This window comes from Brachycentrus maculatus, unplaced genomic scaffold, assembly GCF_059751285.1.
Source record: "Brachycentrus maculatus isolate JH-2025_06_01 unplaced genomic scaffold, ASM5975128v1 h1tg000285l, whole genome shotgun sequence".
Classification (NCBI taxonomy): domain Eukaryota; kingdom Metazoa; phylum Arthropoda; class Insecta; order Trichoptera; family Brachycentridae; genus Brachycentrus; species Brachycentrus maculatus.
The window spans coordinates 964,124-988,536 of NW_028281036.1; the positions used below are offsets into that span (position 1 = coordinate 964,124).

Consider the following 24,413-nt stretch of genomic DNA (forward strand, 5'->3'; position numbering starts at 1 on the left):
AGCGGGGAAAATTAATTATTCGTATTGGTTTTTCGAAAAAATCGATCAATATTGTCGCCCACTTAGAAAAAAGGTCATTAATCAAGCATTTTGTAAACTTCGGATGTGACTTATCGTCGTGCCAAGGAAAATTAATTTTATCTTTGTAGTTGTAGTACAAACTTATTCAAATAATGCGATTCGAATTGCCCACGCCTATTTCTTGATCGTTGACAGTTATAGGGATGGGGCAGGCGGTGGCGCTTCTAACGATCAATCATTTGAAAAAATACAACTGTATACAATTTATATTCTTTACTTTACATAATTAGGACAGGCGCCGTGGCGTAGTTGGGTAGACGCTCGACTACGAAACTGGCGTCGTGGGTTCGGTTCAATAATATAAGTGGTCAAAATATAAGTTTCATAAAAAAATCAGGCGTCTCTTAGTACCTATGTAAAAATAATCGGGAAAGATCTTGCATACATTTAAAAATAGGAGTCTCTTCTAAATAAAATGGTTACTCAAATCAACATTAGATGCTGCCGCGAACTCACACATGACGCGACGTGTGAATTATATGATACATATACGAGTTTGAGTATTGAGTTTTCAATCATGGGTAGAATGGTGAATGTTACATGTGTATAAAGTGACGAGTTGCAAGCCCTGCAAATACCCAGACTTGCATACTCTTCTACGTCTATGTATGTTGAGATTTTATTTATAATTATTCTAAAAAAACTTGTTAAAAACAAGAATACATACAATTTTACTTTAAAATATACTCTCCATAATATGTTATTTAATTTACATTGATGGCAAAAGATTAAAACCGCGGTGTATGCCATTATTCGCTTCATTTATGTATATCTATCAAACACTTCATTAAAATTTTATGATAATATTTCGTATTCATGGAAACAGGTAGATGAAGAGGAAATTCGAATATTTTTAACGTATCGATTAAATATTATGCTACAAGTAGTAGTATTACTGTAGAGAGGATGGAACGCCACACTCGTCTGTCCTCACATGCACTCTTTGCTTCCTATACATCCATACATCTAGTCATAAATGCCCTCCGATTATAAATATTTTTGATGCAACCAGATTTAAGGTTTTAACTGATTTGATCAGGCCCAGTCATTTTTAACTACCTTTGTTCTACACATTCTCTCGTACCTACGTACATAATATTTTTTTATCACTTAATTTCCGATACTGTGGGAGAAATATATCTTATGCTTTTCTTTTTTTACTATTTTTTTCGAAGAGAAATATTTGTGTTTTTATTATTTACACAAATATTTCCATTTCATACTTTTTCTGTGAGCCTAAGCGGCTCATTATTAGAAAAAGGTATCAAATTGTGGTAGAGTCAGTTCGAACCGAGAAACTCTGACTTCAGAGTTCGTGACACCTCTTGTATTGGATTTATGTCTAAACAAAGTAATAAAATCTCATTATAACAGACAAAATTCGTTGGATTTGGTTTGAAATCATATAAACCAATACATATTTTTAATGGATTTAATTAATTTCTGCTCATATTCTAAATAATAATACATACACTAATTCTTTACTCTAAATCATAGTGTACTCATTTATTTCAAAATATTAGAGCCTTACAGTATTTATGTTAAGCCTTGAAAAATTACACTGCTTCAAAAACGGCAGATAAATTATACGTACAGTAATTTCAAATAAACTAATTCACATAATTCAAAACCACGAATCTATTATACTTTCTCATAGATGAAGTACAAAACTGTAGACGCAATAGAACAATAGAACGCAAGTAAAATGATTATAGTGGTCGTCTAGCTTCATTTTTGAACGAAGTAGCTTGTTATTCAATATCTAAAAGTGCATGGAAACGCGCGTTAAAACAGTATCTTGATGCTAGAGGCAACGTTTAAAATTCTCGATATTACCATCCACCGGTGGCCGTAGTGTTTAATTCGCCCATAAAATGGCCAAACTCCGACCAGGAACGCGACCATAAAGGATTTATGCTTATTGGAATATAAACTTCTTGAATTTTATAGCTGCGCTTTCGCAATCCTAGAAAGTATCGAATACTAACTAGTGGAACAAACGTCTTTTGCACGAGATGCATTTAGCTCTTGAAATTATCCAATGATGCCAGTTTTAGATGTTTTCCGCATTCCATTATCTTAATGGTCATGAATCCAAGTATTAAATGAAGTATCAATGGTTGATTTTCTTCATAGTCACAACAGTCTTATCAATATTCTTCTTCATGATCTTAAAATCATCCACTGCCACTTGAAGGACAACATATCCTATATCCTATGATATACATATTATGTCCCTGAACTTTTCTAGTATTTTCTGTTGTTATTTTATACTTTCTACTGCCTTTTCTAGTCACTTGTAACAGTATTTGTAATACTATACTGTACAGCGACTTGTTACAGTGACAGTTGCAACCATCTTATCAATCCTCATCTTTATTTTGAATCATCCACTGCTACTTGAAGAACGTATGTATGTTCCTCAACTCTTCTACTGTTTCCTGTTGTTATTTTATACTTTCTACTGCCTTTTCTGGTAACTTGTAACAGTGTTTCTACTGTCTTGCACACATGTTTTCGATCCGCCATCCAAAAGTTGTACCATGTATCTTTTTTTATAAAAAATGATAACAATGATTTTGTATTTCTTATCAACTATTATTATCAGTTTTGCGAATCATAACTCATTACAAAATATCCATTTAATAATCTCAAGTAAGTAAGGTATAGTTATCATTCAATTATTTATTACGCCTTGTATGTATTTATTATACAATATAACGTACGCACTGCTTATTTAAAAACAATCTTGATTGTTTTGCAAATATTTTTTTTACGATAACCATTTTAAATAAATTAATCCAATATTTTGTTAATAACAGTTGTAATAAATCTACTGAGAATATTCAGGAACCCAATTTGAGAAAATATTTGTTTAAATTGTATTGATGTGAAAAATATTCATGATATATTTTTTGTATTTTCAAAATTAAACAGATTAAGTAAATTTATTGAAATGAAACAAAATAAATAACATAATATATTTTTTGTTATTAAATTCACGTCAATACTCTTTCCTACCTACTGCGATGGTATGTTTCATTTTCTAGACTTCTATATTTTACAAAATTTAATGAGGTGCGTATAGTTATTTTTTTTTAAATATTGACGACTAAAATATAGTATATGTATACATAAAATGAAAAAAAATTGGTATTTGATACGTCTAAATATAACGTACCAATTTTGCATTGAGCAATTTAATTGTTTTTACAAATGTATGGTATTCTTCCATACGCTTTTGTACAAATATCGAATGTCTAAATCACGTTGAATAATTGTTTGTTATCCTTTAAGCGTTGATTTGCGATTAAAGTTTCAAATTATTTACTAATAAAATGCCATAATAAATTGTTATTGTAAATTAACCTCAAATATTCGGTAAAATGTATCAAAGTTGGTGGTAGGTACCTACCCTCAATGCTAAAATCTTCTGCCCATCTCTAAATCGATCAATTATTAATCGATTGTTATTCATTCCTTGAACACAATCGCAAATATAAATATTACCCTCAATGAATAACTGCTCTCATTTGTGGACATTCAACAACAAAGAAACTCCCTCAGAGTGGAATAACAGGAAGGATAGCGAGCTTTTTCGCCGCTAGGGATGGGAGGACATTTAGTAAAGCGCGTAGGTACCTACAATGATCGATATTACGCATTGCTAGACGTTCAAATTGTCCAATGCTGCGTCCCACTGGTTACCAGTACACTAAACGCGGAAGGGGTAACTAAGGATTATAGATATTTGCATATTTCGATAGATTTACCTGAATTCTACAAAATATCAGCAAGGAACCATAACGAAATAATATATAATTTATATTTGAAGCTCTAACTTTGTGAATTTCCATTTTATAATTAAAATGAAACTTTTTTTAAAAATAACTATAATTGTTTTATTATAACTTAATTATAATTTCTGCCGGTTTCGAAGCTATCCGCTACTTTATCAATACTGATTTTATATTTTTGTAATGAAAAGTATGACTTTTACGTAGATTAAAACTATCAAATTCAGGGATTTTGAATTAAAACTTACTAAATACATTAAATTAAGCTAGGCTCTTGATTATCTAGCATCTTTCACATCTAGCATCTTTCACCGACAGTTTTCAGACCTTTATACAACGTGACATCTAATTTTAAATTAATACTTACTAAATACATTAAATTAAGCTAGGCTCTTGATTATCTAGCATCTTTCACCGACAGTTTTCAGACCATTATACAACGTGACATCTGACATATCTCTACTTCTCTACATAGATCTTGGTCTTTCTCTTCCTCCTTCCTTTTTCTTCTTCTATCTCAACCTCTATTATGATCATCCTGCTACTGTGTATGTCACATTACTTTCATTCTTCTGTTTCTTATTGATTCTAATTTTTGACAATCTATCACTCTTCAAACCTCTTTTTCACTCATTCCATCCAGCTTACTGTAGCATTTTTTATCAAGAATAAAATGAATTACACAACATTTTGAGTGTTTCTAAATCCTTGTTTACACTTAGGGTTTCTCTACAAAGGAGTTATTTTTACATTATGACATCTCAACATAGGTAAAGAAGAATATAAAGATAAATTTAAAAGAGTCTCTGCTAAATGAAAGCTTTCTCAATCTCAATATAGATGGCTCTTGTGATTTACGATATATGTAGGAGTTCCAAAAAAATAAGCAGTGTGGTTTTCAATTATGGGTAGAATGGTGAATGTAACGCGTGTGTAAAATGATCACATAACCAGCCTATGACAGCCCTGTAAATACCCAGACTTTCAAATACTTTTTATCCATATTGAGATGTCAACATATAATTTATTTTAATTTAGATTACTCATTCATTCGTATCGGCCGGGATGCATATACCCCCTACACGCCTAGTACCTACATCTCTACACAGGAAAGGCTTCTGGTTTTGAAGTGTTTGTCAAATACACTCGACGAGTGTTTGCCGGCGGGATTAAACTATTATGGAAGGGAGGAAGAGAGAGGGTGTTCGTACAACAGATCGGGTTCTTCGAGCAAATTGTAATGGGTTTTTATTTTCCATTTTACACCCCGGCGAGCATTCCTTTTCCTACTGCGAGGGTGTAAGAAAATCGTTTATTTATTTTCTGACATGCACGTCAATTTGTTTTTGGACATTTTCCGAAATCGACTTGTGTAATCATTTATTCATGTAATAATTTATTCATTGGAACGGATTGCATAATTTCAGCGGAATTTTTAAGGGATGTTATTTTCAATTTACATAATATTACGTGTTTAAATGATGTGGGTATATCGCTCACTCCTTTCAAGAACGTCGTAAATCGAAAAACTTGATTTTTCAGTAGAACGTTTTTAAAGTAAAAAAATATAATACAATGTATTACAAATAAATATCAAGCCACTTATCGAACTTTTTACTGTGCAACAGATATTTTTAGGTAAAACCTGAAGGTTTTTTCTCCATTTGAAAAATATTAAGTACATTTAAAAAAAATAATTAAACAATACCTTTTCTTCAAAATGCAAAAACAACACTTTCTGCCCTGTAGCGGGTAAATATTAAGTTAAAAATATGATTCTTTTGCTGGGATATAGTACATTTTCTGGGCATTCCGAAAACATGCACAACTGAAAATTGACGATTTTTGATTTATGACGTTCTTGAAAGGAGTGAGCGATATGTCACATCCAAATATAACTCTTGTATATGTACATTCAATGTTATCTTAATTGAAAAATACATAAATAACACTCTCCTTATCATTCATATTTTACTTTGTATAATACCACTTTAATAAAGACTAATTCATGACTACCGGTTTCGGAATAATCATTCCATCATCAGAATAATAAAAAAATACGGTCTGATATTTATACAAAAATAAAATGTTGAGAGATAGAAATAGACAAATACAAAAAAAATATTTTTGGTTGTATGCAGGTTACAAAATTTGAGTAGTATGGTTGTAAATCATGGGTAGAATGGGGAATGTGAATTAAGTTGTCACTTAAACTAGCTTATGACAGGTCATAAGCCCTGTAACATGCTCTTCTTCACCAACGTTGAGATAGATTAAAACCTGTACTTACGTAGATTGATATCAGTACCTAAGTAGACTTGTCAGTTTTGTAAATGTTGTATTATCTATGGTTTTTCATATTCTATTTTGTATTTTTTTTAAATATCAAACAATAATAAGAAGTTTTTTTTTACAAAAATGTCAGTAATATTAGTATATAACCGAAACCGGTAAACATAAAAATCTCGGTGGGTGGTTGGGTTAGGTTTGTAAAAAAAAAGTAAAAATGACTAACCTCAAAGTAAATGCTTTAAATATTAATAATATTAAGAATAATGATTAAAGAAAACACTTCGTTTTTTACCACTTGAGTTTTATTATAGACTACATGTTTCAGAAGTTAAACTTCCATCATTCAGGTCTGTATAATAACTAAAATATAAAATATAAAATTGTTCTATAAATAAGGAGAGGGGAAAGTAAGGGAAAGGGGTTAGTCAAGGAACGGAGTTTGAAAACAAAGGAAAAATGTAACATGTCTTACCACAAAGTTAATGCCGAAACAATAAATAAAATATTAAGAATAATAATAAGAAAATCGTTTTGCCCATAAAAATATTGTTGTTAAATCACGTAGAAAACTTTTCTATAAAATGTCGATTGTGAAAAATCGGATAGGAACCGCACTATGGGTAGATACTAGGCACGCACCTACCAAGCTACCATCGAGCGTTGTAGAAACACTCGTAGGGCCGGGTAATTGCTTCGTTTTGTAGGAATTATTCGACACAATGCACAATGCGGCAGTGTTTTTGACATTCGCGCTGTGCGCCCCGATTGGCGTATAATGTAAAACATAAAGTAGTTGTTCAAACCTAGAAATATCGATTGCAATGTGGTGTGCTCCCACGATGGTCTTGAAATAATATGCAAAGAGGAAAGCGTTCGTAAACATCCATCTGATCGTCTTGACGTTCAATAAGAGTATGTGATGCAACTAACCAACTGTTACATTTTTCAATTACATAGCCTGACACATTGCTGGTTCAATGCCAAAGAGCCACAACGCAAAAAAATTAAACTCTTCAGGCCAAAAATGGTAGGTATCTAAATTGTCAATATTTTCATATTCGAAAAAAAAACCCATGATTCTAGCGTTAGAAATGGACATTTCTAGAATCACGGGTGTCTTCTCTCTAGTGTATTGGTATACTACATATATATATTGAGAGCTGTCCCATCGCATTTCCAAATCTAATACAGAAGCATCTAGGCTTTTGACAGACCTTCTTTTGCAAAGCTTTTTTGTTTTGTTTTTAAGTTGCAAAACAAAATTGTATCCCGATTTTACTGTGAATTTATATTGAAAAACTTTCAATTGTGAATACAGAACTAATGATTCGACCATGCACATTTTTTGAATTTGTAATTTTATATCTTGATTGTCATATTTATTAATTTAGAAATAATTGAAATAATTGTAACTTATGTATTTTCTATATATAATTAAAATATCGTCACAATAGATTCATGCAGATCGCAGTGATCACTAGTCTTATACGTCATTGATCTCCAAGTAGTAAAATATTTTCTGTTTTTTAATATTATAATTTCAATGAGTACCTACCAAGGTACAATTGTAGACGGTGAGGTGCACACATCATTACAAAGCGAGCCTATATGATGGTTTCGTCACCGCCATCTTTTGTTTTTTTAAGAAATGTTCGATGTTTGAATATTCGAATTCGAAGCGTCAGCCATAGACAATGGAGTAGTGACAGGTGACGTCTCCGGTGCGTGCGCAGATAGGCCGCGGTTCGTGCGCGTCGCTGATTGGTTCTGCCCGCGGCGGGGTACGTTGTAACAAACTTTTTTTTCAGAAGCTGGGTATCAAAATTGTATGCCCTTTTCGGTTCGGAAAACACACTTGAATGCACATCTCGATTTTTTTAAACCATTTTTATAACGATAATTCAAAAATAGTTGTATGGAAGTGAAGCACGGAGTACGACTGAATCCAGTCGAAATGCGTTCTCTTAAATGAATGTGCCGCAACGATATATGATAGATGTTCACATAATGAAATAAGGAAAGAATGCAAGGCTGAGATAAGCATTATCGATAAAATTAAGAAAAGTGTGTTGTGATGGTTTGGGCATGTGAATCGAGTGAGTGAAGAAAGGAAAATAAACCAAATTAATTAGGTGAATGTGGTTGGCAATAGAAGCAGGGGAATACCGAGGAAAACTTGGCATGATTAAGTATTTCAAATATTTGAAATAAAGGGGTCAGGTCAGGAGTAATCGGCGTGTATGTATTAGAATGTGGAAGGGACGAAGATTGTTTGCAAAGACAGATGGGGCGTTCTATTCCCTCTGCCTACCCCTGCGGTGAAGTGGCGTGGATAGTTAGTTAATTAAAAAAATATTAGCTTTTATAGCCACATGTATTTTATTTATTTATTCGAATCCATATAGGTACGCTTACCAAGGTTTGGTTTGTTGTCATACAAATTTACCTTTCATATAAAATACTAATTTTAAACATTTTTTTCAATTTTCTCAGCAGATTCAGTTCTGGGCACCGATGACGAGGACGAAGACGATGACGACAGTGGGGCCCCCAAGGGCCCAGGAGCGGGGCACAGTCCCGGAGCTCTGCCCCATCACGCTGCAGACCTCTCCCTCAACAGCGACTCCAAAACGGGGCAAGATGACTCGGAAGATCAGGTTAGTTGAAGAACCAAAAATGAGATTCAATAATCTCATGAACCAATAATGTTTCAAGAAATGTAAACACGCGAAAATCGTTACATTCAACTTCGGGGATCAGAAATTTTAAAGTATTTCTGATGCTCAAGTTACAGCGTTTCAGAGTTTTGATACTTGCCAACAGTAAAAAATAACTCCAATAATTCTGGAGGTTATCAAGTTGAAGCATTGTATTTTTTTAAGTACTCATCCTTCTAGATACTCTCAGTTTCTAGGCCCCCCAGCACTAGCACATGCCGCAGATAGGACACCTTCCGGACCTTGATATCAGTCAGCAACTGCCTCCCTGCTCTTGTTCTTTGGAACACATTTGGATCGGTTATTACGACAACGGGTGTTTTTTTCTTCCTTCATATTTACTGTTCCTTTTATATTTCCTTTTCCATGTCATGTCTGTAAGCTGTGTTATTTACGTCATCCCATCAAATATTCGTCTTCTTGATCATGGTATGATGTATGGCTAGAGAAAACTTTATATTCCTCTCAAATCATGGTATAACACATCATTCTTCAGTAATTCCTTATCTGTCCAAGCGGCCAGACTATGGAATGAATTACCTCTTCTTGTAAAAAATGTACCTTCTCTAATAACGTCTGAGACATTACTTTCTATTATTAGAATCCTAACTGTCCATCAAACCATGAAATTTAAATAAATAAATATGTATTATTTTTTGACATCTCATCAAAGATGAAGAAGAATATGGAAGTCTGGGCATTTACGGGGCTTACGACCGTCATAGGCTGGTTTGAGTGATCACTTTACACACGTGTAACATTCACCAATTCTACCCATTATTGACAACCACACTACTCAAATTCTTGGAAGTTCCATATATATATAGAACTTCCAAGAATTTGAGTAGTGTGGTTGTCAATAATGGGTAGAATTGGTGAATGTTACACGTGTGTAAAGTGATCACTCAAACCAGCCTATGACGGTCGTAAGCCCCGTAAATGCCCAGACTTCCATATTCTTCTTCATCTTTGATGAGATGTCAAAAGATAATATGAAAATAACTCCTGTAATTGGAGATAATCCAGATTTTGTGAACAAGTATTTGGACACACTCAAAATGTTGTAAATAAATATGTATGTTTTATTTCGTTATATGATTTCAGGGCTCGCTAGACGGCGATCCAGAGACGCGAGACTCCCAAGCCGAGAACAAGTCGCCGGACGATGGAAACGGGGGGTCCAAGAGACGGGGGCCTCGTACCACCATCAAGGCGAAACAGCTCGAGATCCTCAAGACGGCGTTCTCACAGACCCCTAAGCCAACGAGACACATAAGGGAACAGCTGGCGAAAGAAACGGGACTGCCAATGAGAGTCATACAGGTAGGAATCTTGTACTTGAATCTTGTTACGTCATATCTTGGCCACGGGTTTTAGGAGAAGTCAAACGTCTGTATATAATAAATAGTCTGTGCGAAACTAAACGAACTGACGCAAAAGCTTAAAAACATTAATCGACCTTTCTTTAGGACCAACTAATTTCGATCAATTTTCGTAGTCTTTTTTTCTTAATTCGTCTGCTAGAGGGATGAACAACGTAAAAACTGACTAACTAATTAACCATGGTAGGAAGGGAGGAAACGCTACACCAATCTATATTTGCAAACAATCTTCGCTTCTTTCATATTCATGCATCTCCTCATACATACCCACCGATTATTCTAACTCCTGATCACCTTTACGTATTCAATACGTATCCATTTTTTTTTTTCAGTTTTACTTGGTAAATACTACTTTAAATAGTTAAATTAACCGAGTAAAATTTAAATTAGATTTACCACAAAGTGACTGCCGAATCAATTTAAGAAATTATTTAATATCATAAATTGATTCGGCGTGACTTTATGGTAATATCTTTCCATTTTTAATTTAAGTTTTACTTGGTAAATAACACGTTTTAATATATATTTATCAAGTAAAACTGAAATTAAATCAATTAGTTATCCTCTGTCTTCCTTTGCTCCTATTTCCAAGTACGTAAAACACTGCATAAAAAAGAGATAGATGCCCGTCAGGTACTTGTACAAAGAAGATAGCACGACGATTAGTACGTCGTATACATGAAAAAATATCCGGTGCGAAACAGATGTATTCGCACGTCGTGATGATTGTTTTCCAGTTCGCTTTTCGATAGTTTTTAGTCATGATTCATATTTTTGCGGACGTAAACACATAACGCGATGTGCGTGTATGGGCAGCTTAATATAATAAATCTAGCAAGGTGACAGAACCATATTACAACACGTTCCCAACGAATTCCGCCATATAATTGGATTCCCCCATAATTAGATATTTACATTAACAACACTTTTATTACTATCTCGTAAATATTGACAAGCGTGTTGTTCTAGAGGTAACTTAGCGTGCAATTTACACAAGCACAACTAATTAAGTCTCTCGGGAAAGGGGTTTCGCTATGTATGATTTAAAATATACGTGAACGTACTCATTAGCACGGGCATCAATGTGTCAATAATTACTACGATCACACCTAGTGAAAACAAGCTTATGTAAACGCAAACAAAACGTCATTTTTGATATTCCAACATACATAGATGAAGAAGAATATGGAAGTCTGGGAATCCACACAGCGGAATCCAAGTTCCAACTCTAATGTATGGAAGTGAAGCACGGAGAAGGATGAAAGAGGACTGAATGCAATCGAAATGCGATCCCTCAGACGAATGTGCGGCAGAGCGATGTATGATGGATGTTCAAATGGTGAAATAAGAAAAAAATAATAGACTGAGATAGGCATTATCAATAAAATATAGAAAGGTGTGTTGAGATGTTTTGGACATGTGAATCGAATGAGTTAAGAAAGAAAAGTAAAACAAATATATTAGGCGTATGTAGTTTGAAATTGAAACTGGGAAAGACCGAGGAAATCTTGATATGATCAATTATTTCAATTACTTGGACGTAGAATTAGGAGATATGGAAGAGGCGAAAATTGTTTGCAAAGACAAGAGTGGTGTGGCGTTGTATTCTTTCTGTCTACCTGATTGTTAGTTAGTTAGTAGTTCATTGTCGGGTTGTCACCAAACCACTAGTTTCTCAGAATAAGTATTTTTATGTTGACCGCGATAAATCATAATTTGATGGCTGCATCTGATCCGAAATCAGGGTTACCCTTTCAGCCAAACGTGGTGTCAGAAAACCCGCTAGAGCTCCTAATCCCACCGGATTACAGGCGGCATTGACACAGCCGATTTTTTTACACGGTGTCGAATGTCTGACGAATTTCTTCGATTCGCCGCCTTCTGTGTGCATTGGAAGTTCGGCGATTTGTCGCGCATGCGCGGAGAGACGTCAAAGACCACGTGAGTTCGACATATTTATTTCCAGCATCTGCCAAAAAAGTCGGAACGCAACATTAACGGTGGATTAATAACACAAATGGCGTACAAATTCTCGATTTCGTCGTGAAATTGGCCTCCATTTATCCAATCGTAACTAAACAAGCAGTGAACAGTGGAAAACTTCATCTACCTACCTCACTTTGTGCTCGTATTTGTATTTTATACCAACTTTCAAAATAAGGGTTTTTCTCTATAGCGCATTTAGTTACGTTGCTGAAGATCCCGGGCTCGATTTCCCGGAGGTCATGATAAAAATCATGATTTTCACTCGATTAATTTATTGCTAATATTACACTGAACCCTTAAGCGCAAGATTGGTTACCTTATCTTTATATAAGTAACGATAAACATAACACTGAGTCAATACCATGCAGTGCCCTATGCACCATTAGGTGTGGATGTAGGGAAAGAAAGAATATAAAAATCAGGGTAGGTTCAATGAATACTAACGATTTATTTATACTGGATGTTCTAAAAATACACCTCAAGAAATGAAAATGCAATATTATCTATTTTTTTCATCAATCCAAAAAAGAAAATGCGTAATTATTTTCTTATTCTTTTATAATATGCTTCCAATGGTGTACAGGGCACTGCAACGTAAATAAGCAGTCTTATCTTGATCGTTAAATATACGAGAGAAAGGCGATCAGCCCTACGCTTCAGGCACCAGTCTAGATAATATTAATCAAATATTAGAGTAAAAAATCACTTATATTTATTTTGACCCCTTTGGAAATCGAACACAGGACTTCCAGCACAGTAGGTTAAAGCGCTAATTACTTCACTATAGAGGCGGCTAAATAAACGGATAAGTAATACGATATTTAAAAAAATATATATTTTGAAACGATTGTTGTGCTCCCGATAAATTTTGGTTAATAATAATAATAAAACCCTTTTCCGCACCCCAATGGTGCATAGGGCACTGCGTCATATAAACGCAGTGTTATCTTGATCGTTTACGCATGAAGGAAAGGTGATCAGCCCTCCGCTTCAGGTACCAGTCCAGGGTAATATTGAATAAATATAACAGTGAAAAAATCACTTTGATTTATTTCACCCCCCTTGGGAAACGAACCCGGGACCTACAGAACGGTAGCAGAGCGTGCTGACCATTACACTACGGAGGCGGAAGTACATAGTTTAAATCATTTGGCTTTTGTGAAGATACTAAAGGTATTAAAAAATAGCATGGACGACTGGGAAGTGAATAGCATACATATTCGTATTCTATTTCACTGTCTATAAGATGAAATTCTGGCAATTTTGATTTTTGAATCAACGAAATATTTTATCAGGGGGTTCCATACCGAAAAATTGAAAACCTTTGGTTTAAAACCTTACAATGATTTTCATTCTTCATTCATTTGATTGACTTCCATTACTACGTGCTTCTGGTTTTTAACAATGCTGATATCAGTCCAATGAGAATGCGGTCACGGGTTATGACCATCGCTCGAATTCTGTACATTTCTTGTAATGTTCAAAGGAGTGCCACAGGGATCAACTCTGGGCCCCGTTCCTTATAGGGGATAATTTGTAAAATCCAGCCTGATTTATGGCTCTGCTGGTAGATTGCCCATGACGCGGCGTCTGCTGCCATTTGATGATTGCGGCATGCAAAAAATCCAATGCAACGGGACGTTGGATGCATAAAAAATGCATCCCAACTTCCTGCTGATTTGCGAGTATTTCAATGCGAATTCGGGTTACTCATTCTTCAAACACTGACAGACTTAAAACACTGTGGACTGTATTGTGTAAAAACATATTGATATGCAGATCTACATAAATTCTAATGTAAATGTTCATTAGTTCAAAATCTTAAATCGGAAAGTGATTCCCCAATTGCTTTTTTTGAAGTTTTTGACACAATGCTGCTTTCGAATACGCGCTTGTTTTTAAATACTTCTCATAGGTGTTTTTTTTTACCTGCGACAGGTAAAAACATATTTTTTTAATATAAGATTTTTATTTCAATAGCAGCGCCATCACACGCAATACTTAACATTTTTCATGATAGACAGCGCGCTTTTTGAAAGCTGTTTTCGATTGTATTGTTGTTTCATAGATTTTTAGTATTTTCATTGGTTTACATGTACAAGCAATGTGAAATTAAATATTTTATGTATTACATATCTACACATGTATACCATATACATACTTTGTCGTCTATAAGATCGTATATTGTTGTGTTCCATTTTTTACGTTATTCATCTTCTTCTTCTTCTTATGCTACTTTTCCTCCTTCTTCTTCTTCTTCTTCTTTGGTTTAACCATTCCCACCTGCAGTCGCTAACATGGCAAGTTGCTGTTCACATGGTGATCGCCACGCCCCATAAACATGACGGATTTCCCTCGCGAGCAGAAACAAATTAGCAGATACGTCGGAAGTCGAGGGCGCATGATTGAGGACCGTCTCCGAGGCGAGCGTGGTATCCACCAAACCGTGGCGCATTCGTCTAATTACGTACGTGTGTTTTCGTTTCGTGGCATTTCTCGTTACCGAAACCAGCGGGAAGGGAATATTTTAAGAATTTCGCCCGGCGCTATTGCGTGAGCCGATTCAGATACGGTAGAAGATCGTATGCATTTTACGGTGTAATTAGCTGTTGATTAAGTACAGGGATGTTTTAGGTAGCATGTATTTACCTTGTATTGTTATGGTTGCCATGCATTTTGTCAGTGTATTGGAACATGATTTTGTGATTGTTGGTGTGTTATCTCTTACAGCTACTGTGATCTGATCAGGAGATGAAATGTACCAGGTACAAATTGTAAGTACAGGGATGTTTTAGGTAGCATGTATTTACCTTGTATTGTTATGGTTGCCATGCATTTTGTCAGTGTATTAGAACATGATTTTGTGATTGTTGGTGTGTTATCTCTTACAGCTACTGTGATCTGATCAGGAGATGAAGTGTACCAGGTACAAATTGTAGTTTTGTTTGGGATGGTGTGAAGTGTGAATAATATGAAGTGTAACACAAAGTCCTATCAGTTGATGGGTACGGAATTGTGTGTTAATCAATCTGACACCTCTTACAGGCACTGTGCTCCTGGTATCATGCATAACACATATTTTATCATTGTGTTGGAACATACTTGTATTTTGATAAGTCTGATATCTCTTACAGCTACTGTAATCCTGATCAGGAAATAAAGTAAACTAGGTACAAGTTGCAGATTTGTTTGGCAAAGTGTTAATGACACAATGTATAAACGCATTTTTTTATCATTGTATTGGTACATCATTGTGTGTTTATTGGTTTAACATCTTCTAAAGGTACTGTGGTCCTGAGCAAAGTAAATTCGTTTGGTATAGCGTGAATGATACCTGCAAAACACATGGTCATTTCAGTGTATTAGTACCTGCATACTTGAGTGTTAAATGGTATGATATCTCTTACATCTACTGTACTCCTAGTCAGGAGATTAAGTATACTAGATTCAGAATTGGAGAAGATCGTATGCATTTTGCGGTATAATGAGCTGTTGATTATGTACAGGGATGTTTTAGGTAACACGTTTTTGCCTTCTATTGTTATAGTTGCCTTGCATTCTGTTAATGTATTGGAACATGATTCTGTTATTATTGGTCCGATATCTCTTATAGGTGCTGTACTCTTGATCATGAGATGAAGTATACTAGGTACAAATTGTAGATTTGTTTGGGATGGTGTGAATAATATCAAGTATAACACAAAGTCCTATCAGTTTATTGGTACATAATTGTGTGTTAATTGGTCTAACATCTTCTACAGGTACTGTGCTCCTGGTAAGATTAAGTATACTGCATACAAATTGTAGATTCGTTTGGCATAGTGTGAATGATACCATGCATACACATAGTTAATCGGTGTATTGGTACATGCTTGTGCGTTAATTGGTCTGATATCTCTTACATGTACTGTGCCCCTGTTCAGGATACAAATTTTAGGTTTGTTTGTCATAGTGTGAATGATATCATGCATAACACATAGTATATCAGTGTGTTAATACACAATTGTATGTAAAACTATGTATAAAAGTGTTATTCTGAATTGAATAACAGAGGCGGGTAGATTTGAAATAGATCGCATCATTTAACCATATCATACATACATGTAATGACTCATGAAAGATAAATTACTAATAAAATAGTCTTGTAAAAATAAGCAGGTATTGTAAAAAGTGCACTCGGCATGGGAAAACCCAATGCGGGTACATTATTGTTAATTTAAAATATGTGGATGACGAATATTAAATAAGAAAATAAACTATTGTATATTTTTATCGGTAATGCTAACATTTTAAAAATAAATCATAGATATAGTCATGTAAAATTCTAATTTCTTTGTAATTTAAATGGACTTTCGCCTACACAGTAGCGATAAAAAAGCGTTCAATCGCCGACATAAATATTAAAATATCTCTCGAAAAAAATGCTCCCTGCCATGCGTGACAATGTTATTAAATATTGTCTGTGGTATTCGTGTCTATGGGAAATTGGATCCATCCGTCGTTTGTCGCGTACCGACTCGAGGGACATTAATCTTCTCGCGGCCAGAGTGTTGACAAATATTTCAACAGACATATTTGCTGTCAAACTCGTTGTGAATGTAGCCGTTCGTCGCGTATGATGCTCGTATCTATGGTTGCGCGGAAGTCAAATTTGGAACCGCGTCAGTGGCGGGGTTTAAAAAAAAAGATTATTTAATTTATATTTTTTACTATCTGTGCCCGGCCACGCATTGCAGTGTCTCAGTCTGGTTAAATGGAAAAGAAATATAATGAAATAAGTACGCATTTCTAATATAACATTCTGACGTATTGATGTTTCATTTCAAAATTGTTGTAAACCAATAAAAAAAATTGGAAACAACAATGCAATCGAAAACATTGAAAGTGCTAAATTACTGCAGCTGTTAAGACGCACACTGTCTGCCATTAATAATGTTTAGTATCGCGTGAGTTGCTATTACGTTCAATAGATGGCGCTGCCATTGCGATAAAAACTGTTTAAAAAACATTTTTTCTGTGTAAGTCATGTTTGTTATCTAAAAACATTTTTTTATAAAAAAAGAGATTTTTTTAATAACACATTTGCTAATAATAAATATACATACATGCACAGGTGGGCATAAAGAGTATTTATATATATAATTTAAAAGTAACGACGATACGAGCAAGTGAACTTACATATATAAACAAAGCAATATTTCTAAAAAAATAAAAATAAATGACCGGTCACTCTGTACAGTTACGTCCATGTATCATGTGCTTTTATGTAATATTTTAAAATTATTTTCAAATGAATAGAAACGTCACTTGATGCCTTTCTTTTTTCGGCCCGCCACTGCACTAATCTAATTAACTAGCCCCCCGTATTTAGGTTGTCGCTGTCTGAACGGGAATTAAATAAATTAGCTCCCAGAATATAAATGGGTCCCCACACTTAAATCAGAAAACGAATATTAGCGGTTAGTGCGGCCCATCGCCACAATGCGCAGTGGCGTCACGGGACATTTGGCCGGAGATGAAGTACCTACCTACGTATTTACACGTGTTGACAGGAATTTCCAATTACTATCTAAAATTTTGAAGGATATCCGTCATTTTTTCTACACAATCTGATGTACCTATGCGAAGAACGATTTTGTAATTCGATCCTCCAAATGTTATGAATTTTTTGACGTTCCTACCTACTATAATATCATACGTAAGATTCCTTTATCTGTTTTTATCTGATCCTACTTCCCTTGCCTTCTTTATTTTCATAATTAAGAGTTCATTTAATGTGCAATATAGTTATTTTTAATTGTACATTGTACATATTTTCCCCTGAAGATGACAAGGTTCTTGTCAAAACCAGTTTAAGAAAAGTACCAATAAAAAGTGGTTAAAAACAAAGTTCAAATTATTTTGTGATATCTCATCAAAGATGAAGACGAATATGGAAGTCTGGGCATTTACGGCACCGACGACCGTCATAGGCTGGTTTAAGTGATCAAATAACCCCGTAAATGCCCTGACTTCCGTATTCTTCTTCATCTTTGATGGGATGTCAAAAAATAGTATGAAAATAACTCCTGTAATTGGAGATAATCCAGGTTTTGTGAACAAGTATTTGGACACGCTCAAAATGTTGTAAACAAAGTTCTGATTTTATTTTATAAAGTTTTATAAAACGTATAAGTATTTGCGAAAAACATTAAAAAAATAACAATAATTAGTTTTTTTCGTATTGCAATACATTATATGGTAAATTTTGTTTTTTTTCTTCTTCTTTGATATTAATTTATTTACAAGCTATATCTGTCCTTTAATCATAAACGGTTGTATAAGATAAAATTTTTTGACCAGTTTCACTAGTCTGTTTTTAATTGTTTGTAAGATATTGCTTCTTAGCATTGAGCCCGCCAATGTACATACATTTTGTGCAATAAATTTAAAGAAATAAATAAATACTCCTGTACAAATGATTATCGATACATTTTGTGACATATTAAGTAATTTTAAGTAGGTACTCAGTACCTACTCCAATATCATTCTGAGTCTGGTTTTAAACTACGAATTTTTGTTGCATGTCTCCCTAATTGACTTTTGTAAAATATTTGTCGTTTGAAATTCAAAATATTTGTTCGATTAGGTGTTAGGGCGGCATCTGTGTTCCTAACAAATTTAACTTCCATTCTCGTAATTTACAAATGTCATTTTAGGGTTGCCAGTTGGTGCTGCGGATATTTAAAAAAAATAATCCTCAGTAGGTACCTACTTGCGTATTTGACTGACGTAAGGGCATCGAAGCATGGCGTTTTTAAACATCTTTTTTAAAAAAAACGTTCACAGAAGAAAATGTCTATATCAAAATAGCATTTTTATGGCTTTGACTGATACTATGTGTAAATGCTCGACATTTATATCGTGGCGTGTCCCTAGTTTCATACAATTTGTCTTTGACTTGATCTTTGATCTTTCCCTTTTCCCCTTTTTCTCCCTTCCATCCCTCTTCAAGTATTTTCACAAATTTACAAATGAGAAATTTTCCAACTGGACTAGTACAAGTACCTACCTATTTTATGTAAACGCCCTTTAGATAGTATTTTCCGAAAATGGCGCTATATAATTTATTCTAAAAATTCTTATCCGGACCCGATGGTGCATAAGGCACTGCATCATATAAACGCAGTGTTTTCTCGATCGTTAATACATGAATGAAAGGTGATCAGCTTTCCGCTTCAGGTACAAGTCCAGGGTAACATTTAATTAATTTTGGAGTGAAAAAGTCACATATTTATTTGACCATCCCCTGAGAATCGAGCCCGGGACATCCAGTACAGTAGCCGAGCGTGCTGACTATTAATTACACTACGGAGGCGGACTCGAAGATTTACTATGATATTATTATATACTTAGAAATTTGGACATAGATTGACGATAATGATGGGCAAAGGGTAAAAAAAAGATATTATACATCGAATTTTTTTATTTAACCCCCCCCCCCTCTGGGGATCGATCCCCAGAATCTCCAATACTATATAAATTACCCATTTTTTATTTTTTATTATTATTGACTTATTTGTGCGAATGACTTTATTGATGAAACTATCCTGTAAAATATCCCCAAATAAAAATAAATAAAATAAAATAAATAAACCCTGTCGGAAGGATGAAGAGAAATGTCATAAATATCGCAATATCTCGAATTGTTTTCAAGTGACAAGTTATGTTAAACCGGAATCTGCCGGGCGTAGCCATCTTGGATCTCAAAACCCATTTCGGCTTGCGTTTCTGGATATTTCTCGCATTCCTCGCATTGATTTACGCCGCGCTCACAATATGGCGGGAAATTTCAATGTCACAAACTTGCGACGGACAAATGAAGACATCACGCTCGAGGACTCGAATGTGACTGCAGGTATGCGAGGGTGAAAAGATTGGAAATTATGTTTCGGCGGAACGGCGCGCTTCGTTTGACAGCTCTGCCGCGGGAAGCAATCTCAAGTGTCAAATTTGCCGCTCTTTTCGGACGGCGGACAGTGCGTCGAATAAGTTTTTATGCGGCCATATACATATTTCGCGAGGTACCTACCTACTTTGCGATTATTTTTATAATCCGTTGTTCAACCCTTTCGTCGCAGCTTGAATGTCATTATTATATTATTTGAGCCCTACCCGCATCATAATGGTGCATAGAGCACCGGATCTGATCAACACGGGAATTTGATAATTACTTCGCAAGGTTTCTAATTTGAAATTATTTTTATAATTTTGTTGTAAAACCTTTTCGTGGCTGCTTAAATCGTTATTATTTTATTATTTCAGCCCTACATGCATCAGATTGGTGCATAGGGCACCGGATGTGATAAACGCGGTAATTTGATCAGCATATAAATTAAGGCAAGGTGATCAATCCTGAACTGCAGAAATTTGCAATGAAAATATTTTTTTTTCGTGTAAAAAGAAACCACTCCCCTGAGAAAGTCGGACATCAATTTTTGTACTTCCGGAATGGTTAAATATTTTCTCTCCTTTATTATTCAGTAGATCAAAGTCCAATGCATCAGATAATTAGCTCTATGTTGGTCAAATTTACACGATGGCAAGATGCAATGATTCGTCGGGGTTATTTTAAAAACTGGGGCTAATTGTTCAATGAAATAATGAGTTGCGTGTGTTATATTATTTTTAAAATACCCAAATAGCAGTAAGAGGGTTTAATAGTGTTGTACCTCATTGTCGAGTAAATTACATTTTTAAAAATGTGTGATGGCAACCTTTGATATCTTGATAACGCATTCCGACGTTTTTGTGGAATTAAAAATAAACTCGTACATATAATTGCACATTGTCACGACAGGTTTCTGCCATTGTAGTCACGATATTTGGATTTTATTATTATTTATATTATTTTATATGAATATCATTATTGTCTTTCAATCGCAAGTCAATCGGTACTATTTTCCGTTAGTTCGAGAATGATATAAGGGAGATACACGTGATTAAAATACTAAAATGTAACTTTGTTTTAAAATCACTATAAATATTTTATTTTTAAAAATAATAATTAAACCCTTATCCGCACCCCAACGATGCAAAGGGCACTGTGTCTTATAAACGCAGTGTTATCTTGATCGTTTACACATGAAGAAAAGGTCATCAAGCCTCCGCTTCAGGTACCAGTCCATGGTAGTTTTGAATAAATATTACAGTGAATAAATCACTTATATTTATTTTACCCCCCCTGGGAATCGATCCCGGGACCTCCAGAACGGTAGCCTAGCGTGCTGACCATTACACTACGGAGGCGGACAAGCTTCTTCATCAAGACTGATTAATACTAAAACACTATCTAATTAAAAAAGATCTTTATTTACACATAAAAATAAAGCCACTTGAGATCTACCCAAGCTCCTTTGCCTAACCGTCAAAATATTTTGAATTTTGTTAAGTAGATAGTGTTTTAGTATTAATCAGTCTTGATAAAGATGCGGTTAGCTTCGAAACCGGTAGACATTATAATTAAGTTATGGTAAAATATTCATAGTGATTTTAAATCAAAGTTACATTTTAATTATAAAATGAAAAATCACAAAGTTAGTACTTCAAATATAAATTATATTAATATGTATTTTAAATAGAGGCAAAACAGACTAATCGTGGTGACGTAATCACAAGCCAACCCGTTCTCAAACGTCTTTGAGAGAGTAGCTTAAACTTTAAATAAATTTAATTATAAAACGGATAAATTCAATTATAAATAAATTTAATTATAAAATAGAACAATAAATTTAATATATAAAATAGGGTTTGCAAGGAAGAAAACCTTGCAAACCCTGTTCCAAGTATTAATTTCTTTGTTATATAGACATATCATTAGATGTTGTTTTATTTCACATTTTTTAAACCATTTTCTCAATTCGGTTCATAAATCAAAATCGTTTTGCAAGAGAGGTCTATCTATGGCACTGTACGGCTAACCCCAAGGTATACGACTCCCGGGCAGACCACCAAAGAGATGGATCGATAGCTGGGAATCGACATCGTAGGAGGCTAATCCCTCTTGAAAACAGGTCACAAGGCCTACCAAGAAGAAGAAGAAGAAGAAGAGAGGTCTATCAGCAAGTTTAGATGCTTCTGTATCTGATCAGAGAATATGGTAAGGAGCTTTCAATGTGTATACTCCTTCAGTGCAGTTAGCCAGCTAGATCCGATTCCGACCCGACGTTGGCCGGTACACAGACGACTCCACAGCCCCGACCAGCGCAGCAGACAGACAAGGAACAGCGCAAAGACAAGTCCAAGTTTAATTTTAATAAAATAATAATTTGGATAATCCGGGTAGGTACCTAGCCTAGGTAGGTAGGTACCTACGCGAGGCAAGGCATTCCCGGCCGTGACGCCAATCAGCGCCAACTTGACCGTTACACGCAAATGACGCGGCTCCCGCTTCGGTGGCCGCCATTTGTCACGGGCTCGCTATTTTATTTTTTCTTATTCGAGAAGAACGCTCTGAAAATGCCAGCAGATGCTGAATTCAGATATTCAAGGAAGATGTTGGTATTTCTCATTGAGATTAATTGAATTTTTAAAAGGAACCCTTGTAAATTACATAGTTTTTTTTAAACATATAATGGCGCTGCATATAAAACATATTGCTTTTGCCAGTGTCAAGTTAATTAAATAATATATCTTAATTATGAAATATGATAGACTTATTATTAAACTATAAATTAATTCCGTCCAATTTAAAAAAAATGACAAGTTTAAATTGTGATATGTATTTGAGATGTTTCGAATGTCGTTATGTTGTGTTCAATTAAAAAAAAAATATTATACTTTTTGATTTAAAACTAATTTATTTCTCATTTTTTTCAATTTCTTCAGTCAGCTTATACAAACTATTGAATGAATAAAACCATAATTCGCGCTCGATGGTGCATAGGGCACTGCATCATATAAACGCAGTGTTATCTTGATCTCTAAAACAGGAAGAAAAGGTGAGCAGCCTTCCGCTTCAGGTACCAATAATAAATATCAAAATGAAGAACAAATAAAACATATATTATTTTGAGAAATAAAAAGACTTTGTTTTTTGATCCACTCACATTTTTATTAAGAACCAACTAGTTTCGGCAACAACCTGTTGCCCTCTTCAGGGTTTATTTTATGAGAGTCATAAAATAAACCTTGAAGAGGGCAACAGGTTGGTGCCGAAACTAGTTGGTTTTAAAAAAAAATAGTGGATAAAAAAACAAAGTCTTTTTATTTCTCAAAATAATACATCAATATGATCCACAAAGTTAATGCTTTCAACATTCAAAATATAAAAAAAAACTTTATTTAACTAAAACTTAATTTAAATCATATATATTTCAGTACGCAAAATTTTTTTTTTTTTAAATTTTAGACTCTTTTTAGAAAGATAAGGGTTTTTGATTGAATTTTGAATCATTAAAATAAAGTAACTAAATAAAAAATCCTGTACGAGCCCCTTCTTTCTCTCGTTGTCATTTTTATATGTTTTTTTTTTCGATTGACTCTTCTGAATCGGCGCGTGCGCAGAAAAAAAGTGTAAAAAAAACAATGGAGAATCGGAGACGACAAGAAGACAATCGCGCGAAACGGCTATTTCATTACAAGACTGTAAAATGGTACGCACGACTTGATGTTGAAGTTACGGATATAGAGAGGGATTTATGTTTTATATTCCCGTATCGTAATCTATGGCCGGTACCCTAAATTGGACCAGTGGTCATTTAGCAAGCACATACCCTAAGTTTTCTTTTTGTGGTTACCGCAATACGGCAATAGGGTATTATTACTCGGAAGGAATATCTAATTTAACATTTAACATACACAATCTATAAAGGATTATGTTAGACTGATTTTGTGTTTATAACAGCCGATATAATCAATATTTTCATTAATAATTTTCTATTGCAAAATTCGCCTTCGTAAAAACGTTGTTTTCGTAAGTTGGTAACGAATGACGTCACAGAAACGAATCCATACTATTACTATTACAGCTCTATAAAGCAGATACATAAAGGGATACGCCCCATAAGACATCCGATGACGTAAAATTTGATGACGCGGTGTCCGTTTTTCGTTTTATTAAAATATCTAAAGTTTAAACCTTCATATCTCACTTACTTCTCAACAGATTTCAATAAGAA

The 24,413-nt window shown here is 34.4% G+C and overlaps 1 protein-coding gene across 3 annotated transcripts in view; it reads left to right on the forward strand.

The window, feature by feature from the left end:
• The window catches only part of Lim1 (LIM homeobox 1), a 110,550-nt gene that overhangs the window by 55,237 nt on the left and 30,900 nt on the right, over nt 1-24,413 (forward strand). For 2 of the 3 annotated variants that reach the window (XM_088267169.1, XM_088267171.1), the window contains exons 4-5: nt 8,664-8,827; nt 9,992-10,210. In XM_088267169.1, the coding sequence (XP_088123295.1) occupies nt 8,664-8,827; nt 9,992-10,210 (383 nt within the window). The remainder of the gene's footprint in view (nt 1-8,663; nt 8,828-9,991; nt 10,211-24,413) is intronic. The other variant, XM_088267170.1, reaches the window with a different exon arrangement.